This window comes from Leptodactylus fuscus, chromosome 8, assembly GCF_031893055.1.
Source record: "Leptodactylus fuscus isolate aLepFus1 chromosome 8, aLepFus1.hap2, whole genome shotgun sequence".
Taxonomy (NCBI): domain Eukaryota; kingdom Metazoa; phylum Chordata; class Amphibia; order Anura; family Leptodactylidae; genus Leptodactylus; species Leptodactylus fuscus.
Window position 1 is genome coordinate 41,903,704 of NC_134272.1, and position 23,360 is coordinate 41,927,063.

At 44.1% G+C, this 23,360-nt stretch overlaps 1 protein-coding gene across 1 annotated transcript in view; it reads right to left on the minus strand.

The window, feature by feature from the left end:
• DHRS7B (dehydrogenase/reductase 7B) overlaps window positions 1-5,730 on the minus strand; it is a 40,369-nt gene extending 34,639 nt beyond the window's left edge. Inside the window, exon 1 of the mRNA XM_075285166.1 lies at window positions 5,607-5,730. Coding sequence (XP_075141267.1) covers window positions 5,607-5,608 — 2 coding nt within the window. The 5' untranslated portion in view covers window positions 5,609-5,730. The remainder of the gene's footprint in view (window positions 1-5,606) is intronic.
• Between the last annotated feature and the right edge of the window lie 17,630 nt (window positions 5,731-23,360).

The following is a 23,360-nucleotide window of genomic DNA, read 5'->3' on the forward strand; positions in this document are numbered from 1 at the left end:
TACAACTCCCATACATTAAATATTTTACCATTTTTTGCCTGAAAAGTTTTTTTCCCTATTTTTCTCCTCTAAAACCTGGGTGTGTCTTATAGTCCGAAAAATACGGTAAATGAGCTGTCTGTTGCAAAGTGACCACCTACAAAATAGGCAAGTGTCAGTCTCTATTAGTCTTAGTGGCTAGGTCAGTGATGGCGAACCTTTTAGAGTCCGAGTGCCCAAACTGCAACCTAAAGCTCACTATTTTATCACAAATTGCCAACACGGCAATTTAACCTTAATACTGTGCGGATACACTATTGTAGACAATTACAGACGGTCTGTAATAATATCACTTGTCTGCTATAAAACAGATACTGTGTGATAAAAATAGTGAAATACCCCTACACAGTACAATCTGCTGCAAAGTGGCCCCCACACAGTATAATTTGCTCCACAGTGGGCCCCACACAGTATAATGTGTTCCACATATGGGTGCCCACAGAGAGGGCTCTGAGTGCCACCTCTGGCACACATGCCATAGGTTCGCCATCACCGGGCTAGATTGAAAAATTGCAGGATTTATTTTATTTATTTTTTAAAGTATAGTGATATGGAAAAGTTTCACAAAAGTTTTTTTTTTTTTAATATGTTTAACTTAACTTACACCCTCAATATACAGTATATTGTTAAATCTATTTAGTTCTTTTAAAGGAGTTGTGCAGGAAATACAGTTTTCTACAAGGAGGCCAAGAAAGGTGAAAAAACAAAAACAAAACAAAAAACAACACAGACACCTGTCCCCAGCTCTCCGGTCCAGCAGCACCCAGGCTTGTTCTGGTGTGACCGCTGAGGCCAATCAGCAGCCTCAGCAAAAGAACTGGGACTTCACTCATGTACATCATCTGTAATGTCTCATGTTCTTTAGGCCACTGTGACTGCTGATTGGCCTCAGCGCCAAAGTTCCACCAAAGTTCCTGGGAGCAGCTAGACCAGGACGGCAGACACCAGAGCACCGGGTACAGGCAATTATGTGGGGTTTTTTTTTCCTGTACTTGTACAACCCCTTGAAAGACTGCACCCTAGCCCCTATTTAACTCCTTAAGGATATTTTTCAAAATGGACACGTGTCACTTTACACAAGTGATTTTGTACTTCATGTTAAACAGTAATCAATATTTTTGTATTTATTTAAAAAACAAAACAGAAATTTGATGGAAGTTTGGGGGAGGGGGGGGGGAAATCGCAATTTTAAATGTGAAATGCTCTGCTCTTCGAACACCTAGTTATATCACACAAATACATTAATAGATATCTATCATATCTCTGTTTTATATTGGAATCATATATTAATTGCTATTTAATTTATTTCGGACGTTAGAAAGTTTAGAATCGTAACAGCGATTTCCCAGATTTAGACTAAGGCTCCACGTTGCGGAAACGCAGATTTGTTGCACATTTTGTTGCGTTTTTTTGAGCCAATAAAATGAAAAGCTCCAAAATTGGCCCCGTTTTAGAAACTACACCCCTCAAGAAATTTATGAAGAGCTATTATCATTTTGAGCCCAAGAGTGCATTTTAGGGTTCTGCAATAGTGTAATGTGTCCAAAAACCAAACCATCTAAATCTGTTTCAAAACCCAAAATAGTGCTCCTTCCCTTCTGTGTCCAGCGGTGCGCAAACAGCGGTTTATGCTCATAGTGAGAAGGTGAAAAGCAAAGTGCTGGAGTCCCACTATATCAGCCCCAGATTCCTGACTAAGAGTTGGTTCATATTAGCGTATGTATTCCGTCCGGTTAGAGTCCACATGGAGACCCCCCGGACAGAATACAATCGCAAGCGTTGTGCTGTAAAAGGACACAGACTTCATTATAGTCTATGGGGTCCGTGTGCTTTTACAGCACAGCGCTTACAATTGCGATTGTATTACATCTGGGGGGTCTCCATGCGGACTCCAACCGGACGGAATACATACGTTAATGTAAACCGACCCTTATGTGTGGTCCAGTACGGGTCTGGAATAGGGTTAAGCTCCAGGTGTGAGTCCTGACACTCGTTACTGGCCTATAAAAGGTTGCAGAGCCTGCACTTCAGTTCAGATCGAAGAACTGAGGAGGTGGCTGGGTCTGTCCTGTAGGCCTGAGTTTGGTGAGACCAATTTGTTTTTCATGTGACTGGTAGTAAGCCACTTGTATAGCTATATTATCATTTCTGTTTAGTCGCTCAGACAAGCAGGAATTTGTATTATTTTTGCCTGAAGTTAAGGATGTATTTTGTTTTCCTCATTTGTGCCTGAAGTGATGGTTTGTTTTCCTGTTTTTTTTTTTCTAAATAAACCTGTTTGCTGCTCAGTTTGTGTCCCTGTTTTGACTGTTTAGATCCACACCACTGCTTCTACCGATCTACTTTCCCCACACCACATATAACGTTAAGTACAGTATCCTGAGTACACCAGTGTCATACATGTGGGCGTAAACTACAGTTTGGTCACACAGCAGTGGCTTTTGGAGTGCAGATTTAGATCTTTGGTATCTGGACGCCATGTCATGGTAGCGCTGCTATAGTTCCAATAAAGTGGAATCTCCAAAGGAGTGAACCCATTTTGAAAAGTGCACCCCTTTAATGTTGTGTTCTAATGATTTGGTGAATGTGTTTTTTTTTGTTTTTTTTTTTGTCTTCACATTGTACAAGCTATACTTTTTTTATTTTTCTGGTGATGTAGCCATAGGAGGGCTTATTTTTTGTAGGACGAGATGTATTTTGTATTGACAACATTTCTGGGTGCCTATAACCTATAGAATTAATTTTATTAACTCTTTTTTGGTGGATTAAACACCCCACGCCCCAGCAATTACAGTATTTCTTTTCACCTTTAATTTTTATTTCCAAACAGTATAAGTGTTTAAGTAACATGTTACCTTTTGTCTGCAGGCCAGTACGATTATGGCGATACCTCATTTATATATAATTTTTTTTTTTATGTGTTAGGGCAGGTTCACATCTGTGCCCAGTCTACTCTTTGTGGTTTCCTGTCTTCTGCCCGAGAAACTGGACAGGAGACTGAAACCTGGCAGTTAGTGTCCACCTGTGAGCGCCTTCTGGTCTCCGCAGCAAAACCATTTATTTTTAACCGGACACAAAGTCCCGCATGTCCAATTTTGTGTCTGAATAAAAAAAAAAAAGCTCAACTTCGACCGGAGGTTAAGGAGCAGGGTGTGAACTGTGGCAGTTCCCAATGCTGTCAGAAACTTAAACCAGCATCCTAAGAGTAAAACTGCGGGAAACTGTGTTATCACCGTTCCCATTGTTCCAGCGGGGGAGCCTGGTTGTCAGATACAGCTGGGCTCCCCCGGTGATCGCATGGGCTCTACTTCCTTCACGTACCTGTACGTGGGGATGCAGAAACTACCTACATTCCCTGACATGCAGGTACATGAAATAGTGTAAAGGGCAGTGCAGTCAGCTCTGCCCGGACCCAAAGTAGCACAGCTGATTCCTGATGCGTGAAGAATTCACATATGTACACTGCTGCGTTCAATATATGCGAAAGGCTGAAGTTCTGGCAAAGTGGAGAAGGGATGAGTGAACTTAACCACCTAAGTGGCGGTGGAGAGTTATGATGCAGGAGGTGCTTAGAACACAGAGGGAACGACCCCAGTGCTCCGTGACCCCACCCATCCTTGATTCCCTTTGCGTTTGGATACATTATGACCCTAAAGGTGGGGTGTGACATCCTTCATTTGAAACAGGTAATTAGCATAACAGAAGAAATTGTATTTTATCAAACTGTGGGTAGGAGCAAAGAATGGAAGGGAGGAGTAGAATAGCCTTTTTAAAGGCTATTCCAATGTGCCGCTAGTTAAAAAGGTGTTTTTCTGATTACAGAATCCCTATAAAGACTCAACATCCACCATAATAGTACTGCAGTTGTTAGGAAGGGATTAAATTATCAAGTATACTTTTTATCACTCCAAAATTAAGAACCCCATAGGTGACAATGAGAGAGTAAATATGCTCTATATATACCATAAACAAACCCTCACTTGGGATCATCTAAAGTCACAAGGACAGGCGAAAGTGAGAACAGTGAGTATATGCAACTCTTACCTAATTCAACCACTACTGATCAGATCACAGGTGATTTTGGTCTGGTTTTGAAGCCAGTTGGGCAGATTTGTTATGACTGGCATTTTGTACACCGGTTTTAATAAAGAACCCAACAGGCGCCAGACACATCTGTTTTCCCAAGTGTCTCTGGCATCATAATAATAAATCAATCGCACACTGGGATGGAAATCTATACTAGTCAGAAACTAGCACAGATTTCCTGTATAAATTGTGTTATAATAAAGATGCTGAGTAGAGTTGAGCGAGTAGTATTCGATCGAATACCTCCCCGCCATAGGTATTCGTGTAAGCGGCCGAACACCAAGGGGTTAAACGCATTGAATATTCGATGCGCTTAACCCCTTGGTGTTCGGCCGCTTACAGGGTGGTCCCAATGCTGGCCCTAAAAAAAAAAAAATTTTTTTTTTTTTTTTTTGTTATTTTAAGTCAGTCTCACCACTGTGAGACAGTCAGGATCTCCCCGGCATTTTGGGCTGTACTTTGCTATGCTTTGTCAGTTCAACTGATCTTATCACAATCCCCTGAGGAGCATCTATGTTTTGGAGATATTAACAGGGCAATTTTAGGGTCAGCATTGGGATGGCCCTTGTAAGGGTGGAAGTTAATATGATTTAGTGACAGGGTTAATCTCCTGCACCCGTCTTTGGTTCCCTTTGCGTTTGGATACATTATGACCCTAAAGGTGGGGGTATGACACCCTTCATTTGGAATGGGTAAGAGTGTTCCAATTATTTAACCATCCAATCATTGGGGTTAATTATATTTTAGATAGTTATTAAATGTTAAAGGGGCTCTATCATTGGGAAAAGTTATTTTTAACTAACCCCATACTTGCATAGCCTTTAGAAAGGCTACTTCACACATACCTTTTGTATTTTAATCCCCTCAGTAATTTTTGAATGAGCCCGTTTTTTATTCAGATGCAAATTGGCCTCCAGCAATATATGTGGGGCAAATCTACTCTGCATTAATGCACACAATATTAGTTCTGCATCCAAGGTTCAATGATCAGCTATTTGCATATGAAGGAACGAGGGAATTCTAAACACAAATGCAGCACTGATTTTGAGATAGATATATTATTTTATCCTGCTGTGAGCAGAGATCACAGCAGGATGCCACATGTATGATGGCCATAGTGTCAACCTGATTTCCCATGCCACATGTATGATGGCCATAGTGCCAGCCTGATGTCCCCTGCCACATGTATGATGGCCATAGTGCCAGCCTGATGTCCCCTGCCACATGTATGATGGCCATAGTGCCAGCCTGATGTCCTCTGCCACATGTATGATGGACATAGTGCCAGACTGACACACACACACAAACGTGTGTTTCTATAGACTGACTGAAGAATCCCAGCAGAGCGTCACTCACAGCAGAAGTAGCGCAGGGCTCAACCATCAGCGGCACCCTAGCTATTGTCAAACTACATCTCCCAGCATATTCTGACAACCCCGCTGTCTGCTGGCCCCGCAGACATGATGGCACAGAAAACTCACATTCATACGATAACTACAAGGCTGCGAACCGGCCCACTCCACGATCTGGTACTCAAGAGGATGACAATTACTGCGGACATGTGAGGCGACACCTACAACCCCAAATCTACAACCTGACCAGTGACCCCGCTCATAGTCACGTGATTAAAATGGGCGGTGCCTGTTGTAAACACGTGATGTTCTCACGCTGACGCCCTGGAGAAGACGCGGGAAGTTGTGACAGGAAGCGAGGCAGACTTGTGATGTGTAGTAGTACAGCGTGACCTGGAAACTTCACAGGAATAAACTATACAAAAAAAAAAAAACCCATGAAGTACAAAGTCCACATTATAAAACATTGCTTATAGTAGTAAAGAATAATAGCATGGAGTAAAAGAGAGTCTCACCACTGCGACTTCCAAAACTTGTACCCATTTCGACATTGTATTAATGTATATGGTCCTCGTTATTCATCCATGCTATAAGGTTTTATGAGGTACAAAATAACTTTTTTCAATGTATAATTGGAATCAGTGGCATAATTAGGAATGGCGGGGCCCCGTGGCAAACTTTTGACATGGCCCCCCCCTCCCTACCGACGCCGAAGACCTCGGCCGACCCCCCCCCCCCCACCTCTTTTCAGACCCCAGAGTATAATAATCAGAGACCCAGGGGAATAAAAACATAAAAAACTACTGTTTCTTACTTGTCCCCCGGCTCCTACGCTGTCGGCCTCCACTGCCGTTCTTCTGCAATGACGTCAGACGTCACATGACCTGGCACGCAGGCCGGGTTCATGTGACGTCAGAGACGTCAGACAACAAGGAAGGAGGCCTGGCCAGAATCGTGGAGAGGTAAGTAACAGTGTTTTTTTATGTTTCTTACCTCTCCCAGTCCGCCAATCATTATACTCGGGGGTCCGAAAAGACCCCCCGAGTATAATGATAGCAGCGGTAGCGACTGTCACCGGACCCCTAATGTCCTGGGCCCTGTGGCAGCTGCCTTTGCTGCTATGGCAGTAGTTACGCCACTGCCGTGATGTTCTTTAGATTATAAATCTAGTTTTATTATACAATTTACAATTATACTCTCATCCTACCTAAATGTATTTTATTGTGGCTAAGTGTAGCCTGATATTCCCCCTGTGTCTACTTGTCATTACATTTTATTATGATTATTTAACAAATGAGGTTCCATTATATTAGCTGTGTGGATTACTTTATTTGGTTTATATTTTCCACCTATTGGATATTTTGCTTACATTTGCCCGCCAATTTGCCTTAAAAACCACCAATTCAGCCATTTAGATTTTTTTTCCTGCTATGAGATTATTTTTTTTTAAAGATTTTTTAAATCGTATTTTTTTAACCCCCTAGAGCAGGGGTAGGGAACGTACGGCTCTCCAGCTGTTGCAAAACTACAACTCCCAGCATGCATACTGGCTCTGCTGTTCTGGGAACTCCCATGGAAGTGAATGGAGCATGCTGGGAGTTGTAGTTTCACAGCAGCTGGAGAGCCAAAGGTTCCCTACCCCTGCCCTAGAGGTTAGAACATGTGATCATTTGTGCCAGAGACTGCAATACCATTATTGAGCAGCCTATGGCAGATTCCCTGACACTGGGTTCACACCTGCGCCTCCGTCTCCGTTCTCGGGTTTCTGTCTTCTGCAGACAGAAGACAGAAACCTGTCAGACCGAGTCCGGCCATAAGCCCCAATGAGCGTTTTGTGCTCTCCACGGCGAAACCGTTTTTTTTTTTTTTTTTAACTGGACACAAAGTCCTGCATGTCCGACTTTGTGTCCGGTTAAAAAAAAAAAAAGTTTCGCCGCGGAGAGCATAAAACGCTCATCGGCGCTCACAGCCGGACACTTTTCAAACCCATTCAAATTAATGGGTTTGAAAAATGCCTGAAGGTTTCCATTTCCTGCCCAGTTTCGTGCAGGAAACGGAAACCTGCATAACGGAGACCCCGGCCGCAGATGTGAACGAGCCCTAAGTAACTATTAGCAGACTTCAGAAGGTACATTACTATGGCAGGCCTGGGAACCAGCTGCCATGGTAACGGGGCCACACCATATTCAAAAAGTAAAAGCAACCACTCAGATGCCATAGTCACATTTGACCAGTGGTTAATTGCCTGTGATCAGAGTCATCTCTGATCACGGGCAATTCTGGCGGGTCCCTGCTGTGTACAACAGTACAGACCTGGCAGCTAATGCTCCCGCGCTGCTTCAGCCTGGATGCCATAGTTAGTCATGTGCGCCACATGCAGGGGTTAAAACTTACATGTTAGATGTGGATTTTGGGTACATGATTTTAAAACATGTACATTTTTATAAATGTACAGGTAAAATATGCTTCTGTGCAGCTATCCCAATAAATATTTAGAGACCCATTTTATTGCACAAGCCTTTCGGTTCTTTAAGTTCACATTTTCCCAGTATTTTTTTAATTTTTTTTTATATTATAAACAAATTTGTTTATAAATCTTAGAGATTCAAAAGATAGCTTCACTCCCTAACATGCATTTTACTGCCATCTTGTGGCTTGTATGAGATTTTACAGCTATCACTTCAGGGTTTATCCCACAAAGTAAAGTGAAAAGACCTTTCTCGCACTCCACATTCATCCTGACCAGGGCCGCTATCAGGAATTTTGGGGCCCCATACAGCCTAAGTGTCTGGGCCCCCCCCCCCCACCATTTTAAGACTACTTCATTTTGCGACAATTAAACCAGTGATTTTCAACCTTTTTTGAGCCGCGGCACACTTTTTACACTTCAAAAATCCCGGGGCACACCACCAACCAAAATGGCACAAAATGACACTAAAACAGTACATATTATACATATAGTTAATAATATAGATTCTAAATGGTTGAATCTTTGGTTGAAATAAACTGCAGCAAAATCTGCAACAAAAACGCTGCGTTTATGCAACGTGGGGCCTCAGCCTTACGCCTCCTGCATACAAGTGGCACGCATGTGGTTTTCACTGATATAAACATTAAAAATTAATTGACAGGGCCACAAATGCAGACAGATATAGGGTATATATAGGACGGATACAGGGTACGTATAGGACAGATATAGGTGATGTATAGGACAGATATAGGGTAGGTATAGGACAGATATAGGACCTGCTCTATAATTTTCAGCTCTTCAATTTGGCCCAGATACACAGCCACAAAAAGAATGGCTGTATATATGGGTCCTTAGAAATGTATAGGTCTGTACTTATATCCACAGTTGTGTATAAAAAGTTTGGTCATGTATATTACAGGTTACAACTCAATGTGCCTCATATTAATAGCAGTGAACCCCATCATGTCCCTCACATTAACCCCCTGTGTGCTTTACATAAGGGACATTGATATGTGAGACATATGGAGGTAATAATTAAGTAAATATCTTCATTATATAGTACCCCCATATGTCACACATGTTATTAACTCTTATGTGAGCCACAGGGGTTAATATGAGGGACATGATGGGGTTAATTGCTATTAATGTGAGGCACATTGAGTTACGAAAACTAAATTAATAACCCCAAATGCCTGACATTAATAAGAATAGTTACTAACCTGGTGTTTTCTTTTACTTTCACTTTGTTCAGCTTCCTCTCCTCCTCTCCTATTCTGGGCTGCAGACGGCAGGAGCTCCTCACGTGTAGCAGCAGGTCCCTTATCCTGTGCAGTGAGAGGCTCATCTCTGATTGGTGGGCAGGGAGAGAAGGGGGCGTGTCCTACACCTGAGCTCTAGCAGAGCAGTGTAAGGACGCTCCATCTACATTTACAAGCAGGGACTGGCTGCTGTGCCTGCAATGTACAGTAGCATACCTCCCAACCGTCCCGATTTCCGCGGGACAGTCCCGATTTGGGTGACATGTCCCGCGGTCCCGGTTGGAGGGAGGTATGTCCCGATTTCAACTCAGATCTGCGTCCAGAGGACGCAGATCTGAGTTGAACACATATGCGGCTGAAGCAAGGAGCTGACAAAGATCAGCTCCTCGCTTCCCCGCTGCCCGCCTCTCTCCCTGACACATGCGGCTGAAGCTGCTCGCGTGCTCGCTTCGCTGCTGCGTCTCTCTCTCTCGCTGACACATGCGGCTGAAGCGAGGAGCTGACCTGTGTCAGCTCCTCGCTTCGCTGCTGCCGCCGGCTCCTGGTTTATAGACGCGATGTACAAGCCAGGAGCCGGCGGCAGCGGCGAATCGAGGAGCTGACACAGGTCAGCTCCTCGCTTCAGCCGCATGTGTCAGCGAGAGAGAGACGTAGCGGCGAAGCGAGCACGCGAGCAGCTTCAGCCGCATGTGTCAGGGAGAGAGGCGGGCAGCGGCGAAGCGAGGAGCTGACATGTGTCAGCTCCTTCCTTCAGCTGCATGTGTCAGCGAGAGCGGCGGGCAGAGAGCGGCGAGGGAGCGGAGGAGAAGGTAAGTTTAATGTGGAGGTGGAACGTGAATCTGGGGGCAGATGAAGGAGAGGACGGCATGACACTGGGGGCAGAGATGGAGAGGACATGAATCTGGGGGCAGAGATGGAGAGGACATGAATCTGGGGGCAGAGATGTGGGACATGAATCTGGGGGCAGAGATGGAGAGGACATGAATCTGGGGGCAGAGATGTGGGACATGAATCTGGGGCAGAGATGGAGAGGACATGAATTTGGGGGCAGAGATGGAGGGACATGAATCTGGGGGCAGAGATGTGGGGACATGAATCTGGGGGCAGAGATGGAGAGGACATGAATCTGAGGGCAGAGATGGGGGACATGAATCTGGGGGAAGAGATGGGGGACATGAATCTGGGGGCAGAGATGGAGAGGACATGAATCTGGGGGCAGAGATGGAGGGACATGAATCTGGGGGCAGAGATGTGGGGACATGAATCTGGGGGCAGAGATGGAGAGGACATGAATTTGGGGGCAGAGATGGAGGGACATGAATCTGGGGGCAGAGATGGAGAGGACATGAATTTGGGGGCAGAGATGGAGGGACATGAATCTGGGGGCAGAGATGTGGGGACATGAATCTGGGGGCAGAGATGGAGGGACATGAATCTGGGGGCAAAGATGGAGTGGACATGAAACTGGGGGCAGAGATGGAGAGGACATGAATCTGAGGGCAGAGATGGAGGACATGAATCTGAGGGCAGAGATGGAGGACATGAATCTGGGAGCAGAGATGGGGGACATGAATCTGGGGGCAGAGATGGAGTGGACATGAATCTGGGGGCAGAGATGGAGTGGACATGAAACTGGGGGCAGAGATGGGGGACATGAATCTGGGGGCAGAGATGGAGAGGACATGAATCTGGGGGCAGAGATGGAGGGACATGAATCTGGGGGCAGAGATGTGGGACATGAATCTGGGGGCAGAGATGGAGGACATGAATCTGGGGGCAGAGATGGGGGACATGAATCTGGGGCAGAGATGGAGAGGACATGAATCTGGGGGCAGAGATGGAGGGACATGAATCTGGGGGCAGAGATGGAGGGACATGAATCTGGGGGCAGAGATGTGGGACATGAATCTGGGGGCAGAGATGGAGGACATGAATCTGGGGGCAGAGATGGGGGACATGAATCTGGGGCAGAGATGGAGAGGACATGAATCTGGGGTTAGAGATGGAGGGACATGAAACTGGGGGCAGATGAAGGGTGTATATGAAACTGGGGGAGAGATAGAAGGGGGACATATAATTTACGGGTGACTGTAGGAGGAATATACTGTGTGTGGGCACATGAAAAATTAACGAGTGGGCGCAGTCAACACAAAAGCGAGCGGGGCCAAATTTACCGCGGCGCGCTACACGCGCCGCACATTTTGTCCCTCTTTCGGTTCTTCAAAAGTTGGGAGGTATGCAGTAGGTCTCCCGTGCCAATCTTGGCACGCGTTTGGGGAACTTTCCCCGTGGCACACCCGGCACACTGGCTTAAACAACCTCCTCTGACCTGGGGCCTGGGCAGTGGGCACTGCAGGGGGCCCGATCGAAATGTCAGGGCCCCGATCGGTCCCCGTCCCCCAATCCAGCCCTTGGACTGCTGGCGCCAGGGGCCGGGCCCCCCCAATTTTTCAATTTGGCCGGGCCCCTGACGCCAGTAGCGGTAGTACTGCCCTATCGGCGGCCCTGATCCTGACTGTAGCCAGGCTGGGTGTGGGTGGGTGTGACTGATGACGGTCAGTACTCCCATTCTCTTCAATGGGAGTGCCAGAGAAAGCCAAACTCCAGCACTCAGTTAACTCCACTTCTGTGGGAGCACCTGAGATAGCAGAGTGCTGTAATTCAGCTATCTCTGATGCTCCCATTGTAGTGAATGGGAACGCCGACCATCACCAGTTGCAACCAGTCCCAGCCTGGCTGCGGTCACCTTGAATGTGGAGCGCAAGAAAGATCATTCCACTTTACTTTATGGGACAACCCCTTTTAATAACCATGTTGTCCTTCCTTTGTTTAAAAATGAGTCTATTTATACTGTAATGTTACGGAACTAGATATTGACAGCTGAAGTTATGTGTTCCACTCCGAATGCAAAATCTGTAATGGGAAACCTCCTCAGACTTTCTGTGAACAGCTTTGCAGGAAAAACCATTTGTTGGCTTTTACAGAAGCAGCTTAAGTACATGAACTGTGATTGCAACAGAGGGCTGTGAAAGTGCCGATTAGGCCGGGGCCCCACGGACTGGAAACGCCACGATTTGTGTGAACGCTTTGAGGTTCTTTCCGCAGCGCTTTTAAGAGAAAGTTCACAGAGTTTTCCTTTGCAGAATTTCTCTTAACATTATATCTACGGGAAAACCGCCGGCGTTTCCGTAGATACAATTGACATGCTGCGATTTGCAAAGCGATTTTCCGCAAAATGGGGATGGGATTCGCATGAATCCCATCCACTTTGCCTGCACTGTACAATGCCGCAATTTTTCCCACAGCGTCTCCACTGCGGGCAAATCGCGGCGTTTCCGGTCCGTGGGGCCCCGGCCTAATTGGCACTTTCACAGCCCTCTGTTGCAATCACAGTTCATGTACTTAAGCTGCTTCTGTAAAAGCCAACAAAGTATTATATATTACACTCTCCAGTTGCACATACTCAAGGGCAACAGTGACTCAAAGAGAGCAGTACAATTCCTTCTCATGTTCCTAGCAAATTCAAGAGGATTAAGGGTGCATGCACACTACGTAACGCCGGGCGTGTATGAGAGCCGTACACGCTGGCGTTACAGCAGGGCTGCCGAACACTTCCCATTCACTTCAATGGGAGCGCTCGTAAACGCCGCTGTTACGAGCGCTCCCATTGAAGTGAATGGGAAGTGTTCGGCAGTCTGCTGTAATGCCGGCGTGTACGGCTCTCATACACGCCCGGCGTTACTCAGTGTGCATGCACCCTTAGAAGATATTTTGCCAGGAGACCAAAACTAGTTCTACTGCAATACAATGGAAAGTGACTATGATAGAGAGCCAGAAGTTCTTGAGGTAGTATGGTCAATATCCGATGGACTCAAAATAACAATATGCAATTTATCAACCCATATATGCCTGTTTTCTGAACTAGATGTGTTTAATGTGACACATATTTGGCACATGGTGCTAGCTTACTCCAAAGTTGATCCACATCCCTTGTTCTGCTCACCACTTTCTGCAAATGTGGGTGGAGTGAGGATGCCTCAGCCCAACAAATTTATAGCCTGAAAACTGGTATGAGTTTTATATAGAAAATAGAAGTCAATTAATAATAATAAATGTATTTATTATTCTGCAGCTTTTTATAAAACAGACATTACAATGTGAGAAAATAATTAACATATCAAACAATAGGAATGAGGACATAGTGGGACTCAAGGTAAGAGTGCTTATTTGGTGCAATGGTCTAGTCATTTTTTTAATAAATAAGGTCCTATAACTGAAACTGTAGTGTGCATGTGGGTTAAGAGGCTGGAGCTTTCTGATAAATTGGGTACACCTTGCACCATTTGGGGCCTTTATTAACCATATCTCCAGTTATAAACAACCTTACATAAATGGATAGTATAGGTGAAAATAAGAAATACTGTATATCTTTGTAAGATATCTTATTAAAGAAATATGTTTTCTTTTCCACTATTCAAGCAGTTACTTTCTCTATATTAGCCTAGGAAGAGATAAGAGGATTAGAAAAGACACTCAAATAATTGCTGCTGTTCAACACACTGTTAATCCTCTTGCTGCTTAAAGGGGTATTCCCATAAACATAATTATTTTTAAATTTGTAGATAATTAAAAAACATTTTTGCAAATATAAGTAGCTAGCAGGAGGACCTGGCTTCGCACGGGTATATTTACATTTTTGTTTGTGCAGTGGCCCCATAAGAATTGTCTAGTTTTGCACTGGTGTATTTTGTATGTCGTTCATGTCTGTGTCCATAAGCGTCATATGTATCTCATTTTGGATATCAGTGAAAAACCTGCGATCGGTTGTTATGGATACCTGGAGTAAAGCTCAGTGAATGTGACCTTGTGTAACAGTTTCATCCACAGCGCCCTGCCCCTTTAACCCCTTAAGGACACAGCCCAAAAGAGCGTTAAGGACGAGGCCTCTGTTTTCAAATCTGACATGTCACTTTAAATGGCAATAACTTTGAGACGCTTTAAGTTACACAAGTGATTTTGAGATAGTTTTTTTGTAATACATTATACTTCATGTTAGTGGTGAACACTAATCAATATTTTTGTATTTATTTATTTAAAAAAAAAAAAATCGAAAATTGCAATTTTTTCCAAATGTGAAATTCTCTGCTTTTCAGGCAGATAGTTATACCACCCAAATACATGAATAAATATTATCTACCATATCTCTGCTTTATATTGGCATAATCTTTTGATTGTCTTTTAATTTATTTTGGACATTACAAGGCTTACAAGAGTAACAGCGATTTTCCAGATTTACAAGAAAATTTCCCAAACTAATTTTTTAGGGATGACTTCAGTTCTGAAAGGAATTATAAAGGCCTATATAATAGAAACCCCCATAAATCACCCCATTTTCAAAACTGCACCCCTCAAATTATTCAAAACAGCATTTGGGATGTTTGTTAACCCTTTAAGCATTTCATAAGAATAAAAATATGGAGGTCAAATTTAGAAATTTCATTTTTTTTCACTAATACATTCATTTAGACCTAAAATTAACACATTCACAAAGAGTTAAAGGAGAAAATTCATATGACAGTTTATCATGCAATTTCTTCCAAGCACAGAAATACCTCACATGTGGGTGTAAACTGATTTTTGGGCAGACGGCAGTGCATGGAAGGGAAGGAGCGACACTGGGAGTTTGAACAGCAGATTTTTCTGGAATAATTTTCAGGCACCATGTCTCATGTCAGCAACAGTACCACACGCTGGCATGGAGTAAAGCTCTGATGTGTAATACTGTGTACTGAGCCATGTATCTAATCTTCCGGTGTGTCGTACTGTGTGCCGAGCTGCATATCTAATCCTCTGGCCTGTGTTACTGTGTGCTGAGCTGTGTATCTAATCCTCCGATGTATAGCACTGTGTTCTGAGGCGCATATCTAATCCTCTGGCATGTGGCACTGTGTGAATCTGACCTTGTTTAGCAGTATCTTCCACAGCGCCCTGTCCCTTAAAAGCTGACCTACAACATTGAAGATAGTGCCAGCGGAACCACCTCAGGATTAATGTTGGGAAGACCAATTAGACGGTGGTGGATTTTAGTAAATGAAAAAGTGCTCCGATCCCGGTGGAGATCCAAAGGTCATGTATTGAGATAGTCAGAACCTATAAGTACCTGGGTGTGCTCCTCATTAATAAACTGGACTGGGCCGATCATCTGAATGCTCTGCACAGAAAGGGTCACAGCAGGCTCTACCTGCTCAGGAGGCCCTCAGCCTCCTGAGCAGGTAGAGCCTGCTGTGACCCTTTCTGTGCAGAGCATTCAGATTTGGAATCCAGGGGTCACTTCTTAGGGCCTTTTTCAACTCTGTGGTTTCTTCAGCTATCTTTTTTGGTGTGGCCTGCTGGGGGAGCAGTATATCAACCAGGGACAGAAATAGACTTGATAGGCTGATCAGAAGGGCCAGCTCTGTCCTGGGAGCCCCCTGAACACAGTACAGGTGGTGGGTGACAGAAGGATACTGTCCGTGGTGAGTTCTATGCGGGAGAATAAAACCCACCCCATGTATGAGACCTTGAAGGCACTTGGCAGCACTGTAAGTGACCGTCCGCTTCACCCCAAGAGTGAGAGAGAGCGCTATCGCAAGTCCTTCCTTCCAACCGTGATCAGGCTGTATAAACTACATCAGACCAAGCGAAGAGCACTCCACACAGAAAATTAAATGATTATGATTATGAAGCCTTCTTTCTTTCTCTGTTCCTTAGCTGCTATGGACTCCTAGTATATCTTCTTTTCTCAGCATATGTGTGTCTACTTCCGTAATATATTACTGTGTATTATCCTGTATCTGTATTACTGTGCTGCTGTAACATATTGAAATTTCCCCACTGTGGGAGTATTAAATGATTATCTTATCTTATTCAGGGGTACAGAGAGCATTTTTAACCCCCAAGTGTTGCTATAACTTATTATCTATAAATGAATATGAAGCTGATTGTGAAAGGTGAAAATGACAATTTTTCCAGGAATGCGTCATTTCAGTGCAAGGAAAATATTTGTTTTTGTACCGTGTTAGCCAGTGGGTGTGAAATATGAAAAAACAAAAAACGTGCAAGTCTTCAGTAGGTGATACCTTTTTTAATGGCTAACTCATAATGATGACAAAATATAACGTTTCGAAGCTTCCTGGCTTCTTCTTCAGATATATCTAAAAACACTTTCTAAAGGCTGCATATTTATGTACAATTGTACATAAATATGGAGCCTTTAAGCCAGGAAGCTTCGAAACGTTATATTCTGTCATCATTATGAGTTAGCCATTAAAAAAGGTATCACCTACTGAAGACTTGCAAGTTTTTTATATTTCGTTTCAGTGCGTAATATGTTGCGTACGACTTGTATCAGAGATGAACGCTATAAAAGCTGTTGTGTCCAGCATACCTGCTTAACAGTTTTTGGAGTGTGTATCTCTGCTGACATAAGTTGGGCACAACATATTGGGCACTGAAATAGCGAATCTCTGGAAAATTTTCATTTTTAACGTCTCATTATTATCTGCGCATTCATTTCTGGAAACTAAATAAATGCAACACTCAAGGGTTAAAAATGCTCGCTACGCCACTTGATAAATCCCATAAGTGGGGTAGTGTCCAAAATGGGGTGACATGTCTGCGGATTCCACTTTATTGGCAATTCAGGGGCTTTGCAAAAGTGGCATGGTGTCCTAAAACCAAACTGTGCTCCAAAAATCAAAATAGCGCTCCTTCCCTTCTATGTCTGGCTGTGCCCAAACAGCTGTTTCTACCCACATATGGCATTAAGTACGTTATCTGTGGTATACCAGTGTCATACATGTGGTCATACAGTGGCATTTGGGTACACATCAGGGCGCAGATGTGAAGGAACAATGTGTACTTTTGGAGTGCAGATTTAGATTGTTGGTTTTTGGACACCATGTCACATTTGCAGAGACCCTAAAATTACCTCTAAAAATGGGGTCACTTCTTGGGGAATTTTAGTTTATTGGCACCTCCAGGGCTCTGCAAAACCATGGCAACCAGAAAGTCCCTCTAAATCTGTACCTGAAAAGCTAAAAAGCGCAGTGCTCCTTCCCTTCTGAGCCCTGCTGTGTGCCCAAGCAGCAGTTTACACCTACATATATAATTTTTTGCCCCTCGAGATGGCCCACTTAATAGTTTTAGGAGCGCAGGTCTCTGAGAACACAAAGAGAGTGTAATGTATTGGGTACGGAAGTGGCATATTTCTTTAAAAATGACAATTTTCAATTTGTACATTAATGTTTGGGAAGCATTTTTAGGCTCAAAATGATAATACCCCTTGATACATTCCTTAAGGGGTGTAGTTTTAAATATGGGATCACTTTTGAGGGGTTTCCATTGTATTGATACTTTAGGGGCTCTGCAAATGCGACATGGCACCAGAAAACTATTCCAGCCACATCTTCCCTCCAAAAGCCAAATAGCGCTCATTCCATTCTGAGCCCCACCATGTACCCATACAGCAGATCATGACCACATATGGGGTATTGCCGTGTTCATGAGCAACTGTGGGGGGCTCTTTCTCCTTTAACCCCTTGTGAAAATTAAAACTTTGGGGATAAAGGAACATTTTAGTAATTTTTAATTTACACATCCCAAGGTTAGTAAAATCTGTGAAACGGCTATAGGGTCAAAATGCTCACTATACCCCTCAATGAATACCTTAAGGCAGTTGTTCTCAACCTTTCTAATGCCGTGACCCCGCAATACAGTTCCTCATGTTGCGGTGACCCCAAACCAAAAAATCATTTTGGTGGCTACTTCATAACTGTAAGGGCTAGTTCACACAGGGGGCGGTATAGCGGATTTAGGCACTGAGAGTGACGCGGGGAGCCGCATCACTCTCAGGTCAAAACACGCTTGCCACGACTCTCACGGCTCCCCCCCAGGAGTCGGCTCAAATTAATGGGCCGACTCCGGAGGTTGTTGCCACCAGGCGGACGCCACGGAATCCGAGCCGCGGAATCCGCCTGAAGGGCAGCCCGCTTTTTTTCTTTTTTCCATGAGCGGCAGCATTTTTAACACGCGAGAAGTGTGGTGATATATTTTGTGGTTTCTTCTTTTTATGTGCAAAAAAAACTGTCTTTAAAATAACACATTTGAAGAAAATGAAAATTTATTTTTTTCATAATTTGTAATATCAAAATGCTTACTATACCCCTCAAAGAATACCCGAAGGCGTCTAATTATACAAATTGGGTCATTTAATAGGATGGTCTATCATTATGCCACCTATTCCTGTCTACAAACATAGCTTGGTACAGGAAAAAATGACATACTCCAAATTACTCAAATATGCTAAAATTATTTCAAATATGCTTGAAACACAAAGGGAACATTTGGAAATATATAACTACTAACTTTTTTGCCCTGTATTATTGTGTAGATGTGAGATATTGCCTATGAAAATGGAAAAAATAAAAAAAAATTTCAGCATTTGTGAGTTTTTATAAATAAATTTACGCAAGTTATATCAGTGTAATTTTACCTTTTTGTGATAACATGTCACGAAAAAAAATATCAGAATTGCTCGGATGCACTATACTGTTGCATAATTATTCACTGATAAAGTCACACATGGCAAATTTCCAAAATTTGGCTTGGTCATTAAGGTCCAAAACAGGCCGGTCACTAAGTGGTTAAAGTAAATGTGTCTCAAAAATTTCAGTTTACAGTTTTAGGGATAGCTTGGTCTACATAAGTAAAAAGGTATAAATGCTCGCATATTCCGATGATCTGTGTTTATGAAAATCAATGAGTTCACCATAGATTACAAAGCCATCCTATGCCTAGAACAATCAAAGTTTGTTTTGGAAAAAAATAAATCTACATTTTTTTTTTTTAAATTAAAATAAGATTTATTTGAGAGTTATCTATATTCTACATGAGTGAAAAGAAATAGTTCATTTTTATTTGTCCAACACAAAAAATATAATTAAAAAATTATGGTTATGTCCATTGCTCAAAAAGAAAATGGATAAATGCACATATGGAAGGTGACAGGTGTCCCAGATTCCAGATCAATAGCTGTGCCAGATTGTCCAGAGGCTTGGTATATTGGGTGCCTGCTGTAAAGTCAAAGATGTGCCAGGTGTGTGGATGGCAAGTGTGTCGGATGGCAGGTGGGCCACATGCCATGATAAAGACCATCAATCCTGCTCAGTCTGCTCTTAACTGAGGCTGGGAAAAGGAATGGCACCTTCAGGAGACATGAAGTGGTACGTGAAGCCCTCTCTCACCTGTACAACTGGATGTATGACCAAAGTTCTGGATGGGAGATAGTTCTCCAAAAGCCACCTGTGGCTAAACTTCCATGTTGGGGATGTCATAGCCCTAAACATAGTTGTGAAGCAAACTGGCAGCCTTAATGACAATGTGAACCGTGTCTGCATCAAGCTGCAGTGTACAGGTCAAGATCCTTCACTTACTAGCCATGATTTTGAAGGTACATTCCACAAAGCATTGTGACTGGGAGTCCACAGTACTACCGTAGGCACCAATGTCAATAGCAATAAATCTTTACATGGCATCCGCTACTGCCATCAGGACCACTGAAAAATACTTCTTGTAATTGAAGTATTGTGATTCTCAATGTAGTACCTGTTGCCACACGTACATGCTTCCTGTCGACGGTTCTTATGCAGTTGGGGAAAATTGGCCTGAAGACTGAAAGCCTGCTGCTGCCTGCAACCAAGTCTCCAGGGACTGGGCATTGATATGAGCTGCCAAGGTCACTTGACATGTGCTGCTCACAATTCCAAAGATAGTGGATTTACCAACCTGGAATTGGAGGTGCAGGGATGCATACCTGTCCCCAGTTCCCAGGGCATGATGTACACAATATTTAAAGGGATTCTACCACTAAAACACATTTTTTTCTAGTTAACACGTCGGAATAGCCTTTAAAAAGGCTATTCGTCTCTTACCTTTGGAAGGGCTGTCCGCCGCGCCGTTCGTTCAAAATACCGGTTTGTACCGGTATGCTAATTAGTTCTCTCGCAGCGATGGGGGCGTCCCCATCGCATCGATCGCAGGAGCAGCGATGGGGGCGTCCCCATTGCAGCTCGAAAACCTACCGCAGCGCCGCCTCTCTGGTCTTCGGTGTCCTCCCCTTCCTTCTTCAGCGTCTGTCGGACGCCTGCACAAGTACGCTCTGTTCGGCGAAGATTGCCGAACGTACTGCGCATGCGCGAAATTGCGGTCCCAGCCATAGTGTTTTGGTTAGGGTGAATTAGACCTTGATTGAGTTCTAATTGACAGAATTTCTGGCATGGATGTTCACTGTCCCACCAGGCATGACCTCAAGTAAGTTTCCTTTGCTGAAGAGCTCTGGGTGGCACTCAAAGGAACCATCTCATACAACATGACTTTCCTAACCTAATCTTCAGGCTTCACACCCCAACATTCATATGTCTTGGTTGGAGTATCAACTTTTATCCTTTCGGTGGGCTGACAGGGCACCAATTACAGACTTAAGTTGTCACTTCTTCAGTCTACACCCCTCCAGCAAGTCTTATCCCTTATCCTTTTTCTCCATACCACAATCTGACACAGAGACCTTATCGTGTCAATCTCAGAAGTGATTGGCATAAAGTGTTCGCTACTTTTTTTTTTTTATATAAATTCTTTATTTATATATAAACAACAACGAAATACAAAGGAGAAGCAAGGCAGGACCAGAGTACACGGACCATCATGCCCCCAGACATAACATAACATAACATAACAGAATACGTCCACATGGAAATCTGTTGTAAATCATGCAGGAAATCTATACTAGCTATGAGAAGCTACCGTATACTGCCCAGCGAAGTCTGTGTCTCAATTATGAGGAGGTGCAGCTTGTCATATATAAGGTGCATCCTTTGTCGGCAATGGACAATGAAGATTAGTGTTATTACCGCCCCTGCCTTCCTGGTCACTGTATACAATGATGCTGCGTGCTGCACTATATACAAGGAGGCTGCATTCCTCTTCTAACTAGACCTAGATAATTTTACAGGGTGTTCTCTATGGAATTTGTGAAAACTTATTGCTTCTGGGGTTTGCATGTAACTGGTTACTGACTGGTTTCTACCCTGGGTCACATGATCAAAACCAGGACCTGGCTCCTAAGCTGTTTTTCCTCCTCCTTCCTGTTGCATGTTCCCTGCTAGTTACCTATAATGGGGACTTGCTTTCTATTTCACTTATAGTAAAGCTAGCCCCCATAAGCACAGGTAAGTAGCACTCCTCCAGCATATTCAACTATCACCACCGTGTTACTCAGTACATTATAGCAATAAACATCATACTGTACTTTTGTTATGTATGTCACTTTTAAGTCTTAGGGGACGTTTACGCTACCGTTGGATGTCCATTGGAAGCCAATCATAATGGACATGAACTGATTTTAATTAGAGATGAGCGAACACCGTTCGATCAAATAGATATTCGATCGAATATCAGATTGTTCGAGGTATTCGATTCCAATTGAATATCACGAGGCAAACGCAGTAAAAATTTGTATCCCCTCCCACCTTCCCTGGCGCTTTTTTTGCACCAATAACTGCGCAGGGGAGGTGGGACAGAAACTACGACAACGGAGGCATAAAAAAAAAATCGGAAAAAGGAATTGGCGGACGAAATCAGGTGACCTTCGATTTCGACAAATGGTGGATTTAACATTCGATTAATTTGAGACTTGAACTATGTGACTGTGAGACAAGGACAGATCTACAGGCAGGGTTAGCTAGGGATTACCTTTATTTAGGGGGGAATGTTACTCACCCAGCTCTTTGGGGCTCTGTCTGGTCGGGATCCCTGTCGGCTTGCGATATGCGGGAGCTGACTTTTTCCCATAGGAATGCATTGACCAGCGTTGATTGGCTGAATGCCATACATAATACAGCATTCGGCCAATCAACGCTGGTTCTGCCGGAGGAGGCGGAGTCTAAGATCCGTCCACAGCAGTTTCCATTGTGTTCCGATCTCTGGTGTAGCAGTGCTGACACAGCTCTGCTACATGGAGAAGCAGCTGAGCTCAGCACACACAGAGATGCAGCAGAGCTGAGTGTGCAGCAGGGTTCAACGCACACTCAGCACTGCTACATCAGATGCAGCAGACCTGAGTGTGCAGCAGGGTTCAACGCACACTCAGAACTGCTTCATCAGATGCAGCAGAGCTGAGTGTGCAGCAGGGTTCAACGCACACTCAGCACTGCTACATCAGATACAGCAGAGCTGAGTGTGCAGCGGGGTTCAACGCACACTCAGCACTTCTACATCAGATGTAGCAGAGCTGAGTGTGCAGCAGGGTTCAACGCACACTCAGAACTGCTACATCAGATGCAGCAGAGCTGAGTGTGCAGCAGGGTTCAATGCACACTCAGCACTGCTACATCAGATGCAGCAGTGCTGAGTGTGCAGCAGGGTCAACGCACACTCAGCACTGCTACATCAGATGCAGCAGAGCTGAGTGTGCAGCAGGGCTCAACGCACACTCAGCACTGAGGAGATGTAGCAGTGCTGGCCATGCTCTCAGCTCAGCACTGCTTCTCCTCCGATGTAGCATCTTCGGAGTATTCGAACTGAGCGTGCGGCCAGCACTGCTTCATCTCCGATGTAGCATCTTCGGAGTAGTTGAGCAGAGCGCGCAGCCAGCACTGCTTCATCTCCGTTGTAGCATCTTCGGAGTAGACTCCGCCTCCAACGGCAGAACCAGCGTTCATTGGCCGAATGCTGTTCTCTGTATGGCATTCGGCCAATCAACGCTTGTCAATGCATTCCTATGGGAAAATGTCAGCTCCCGCATATCGCAAGCTGAAAGGGATCCCGACGTAATACAGTGACTTGGGCATGTTAGATGCCCCCAGGCATGCTTCCCCTGCTGTCCCAGTTGCATTCCAGGGTGTTGGCATAATTTCCTGGGGTGTCATAGTAGACTTGGTGACCCTTCTGCGTCGAATGGTGGGATCCCCTGAAACTAAGCATTTTTCCCCATAGACTATAATGAGGTTCGATATTCGTCTGAATAGTCAAATATTGAGTGGTTATTCGAAACGAATATTTTACTGTTCGCTCATCTCTAATTTTAATGTGTCTAAATAGATCAGTTAAATATCAGAGCAC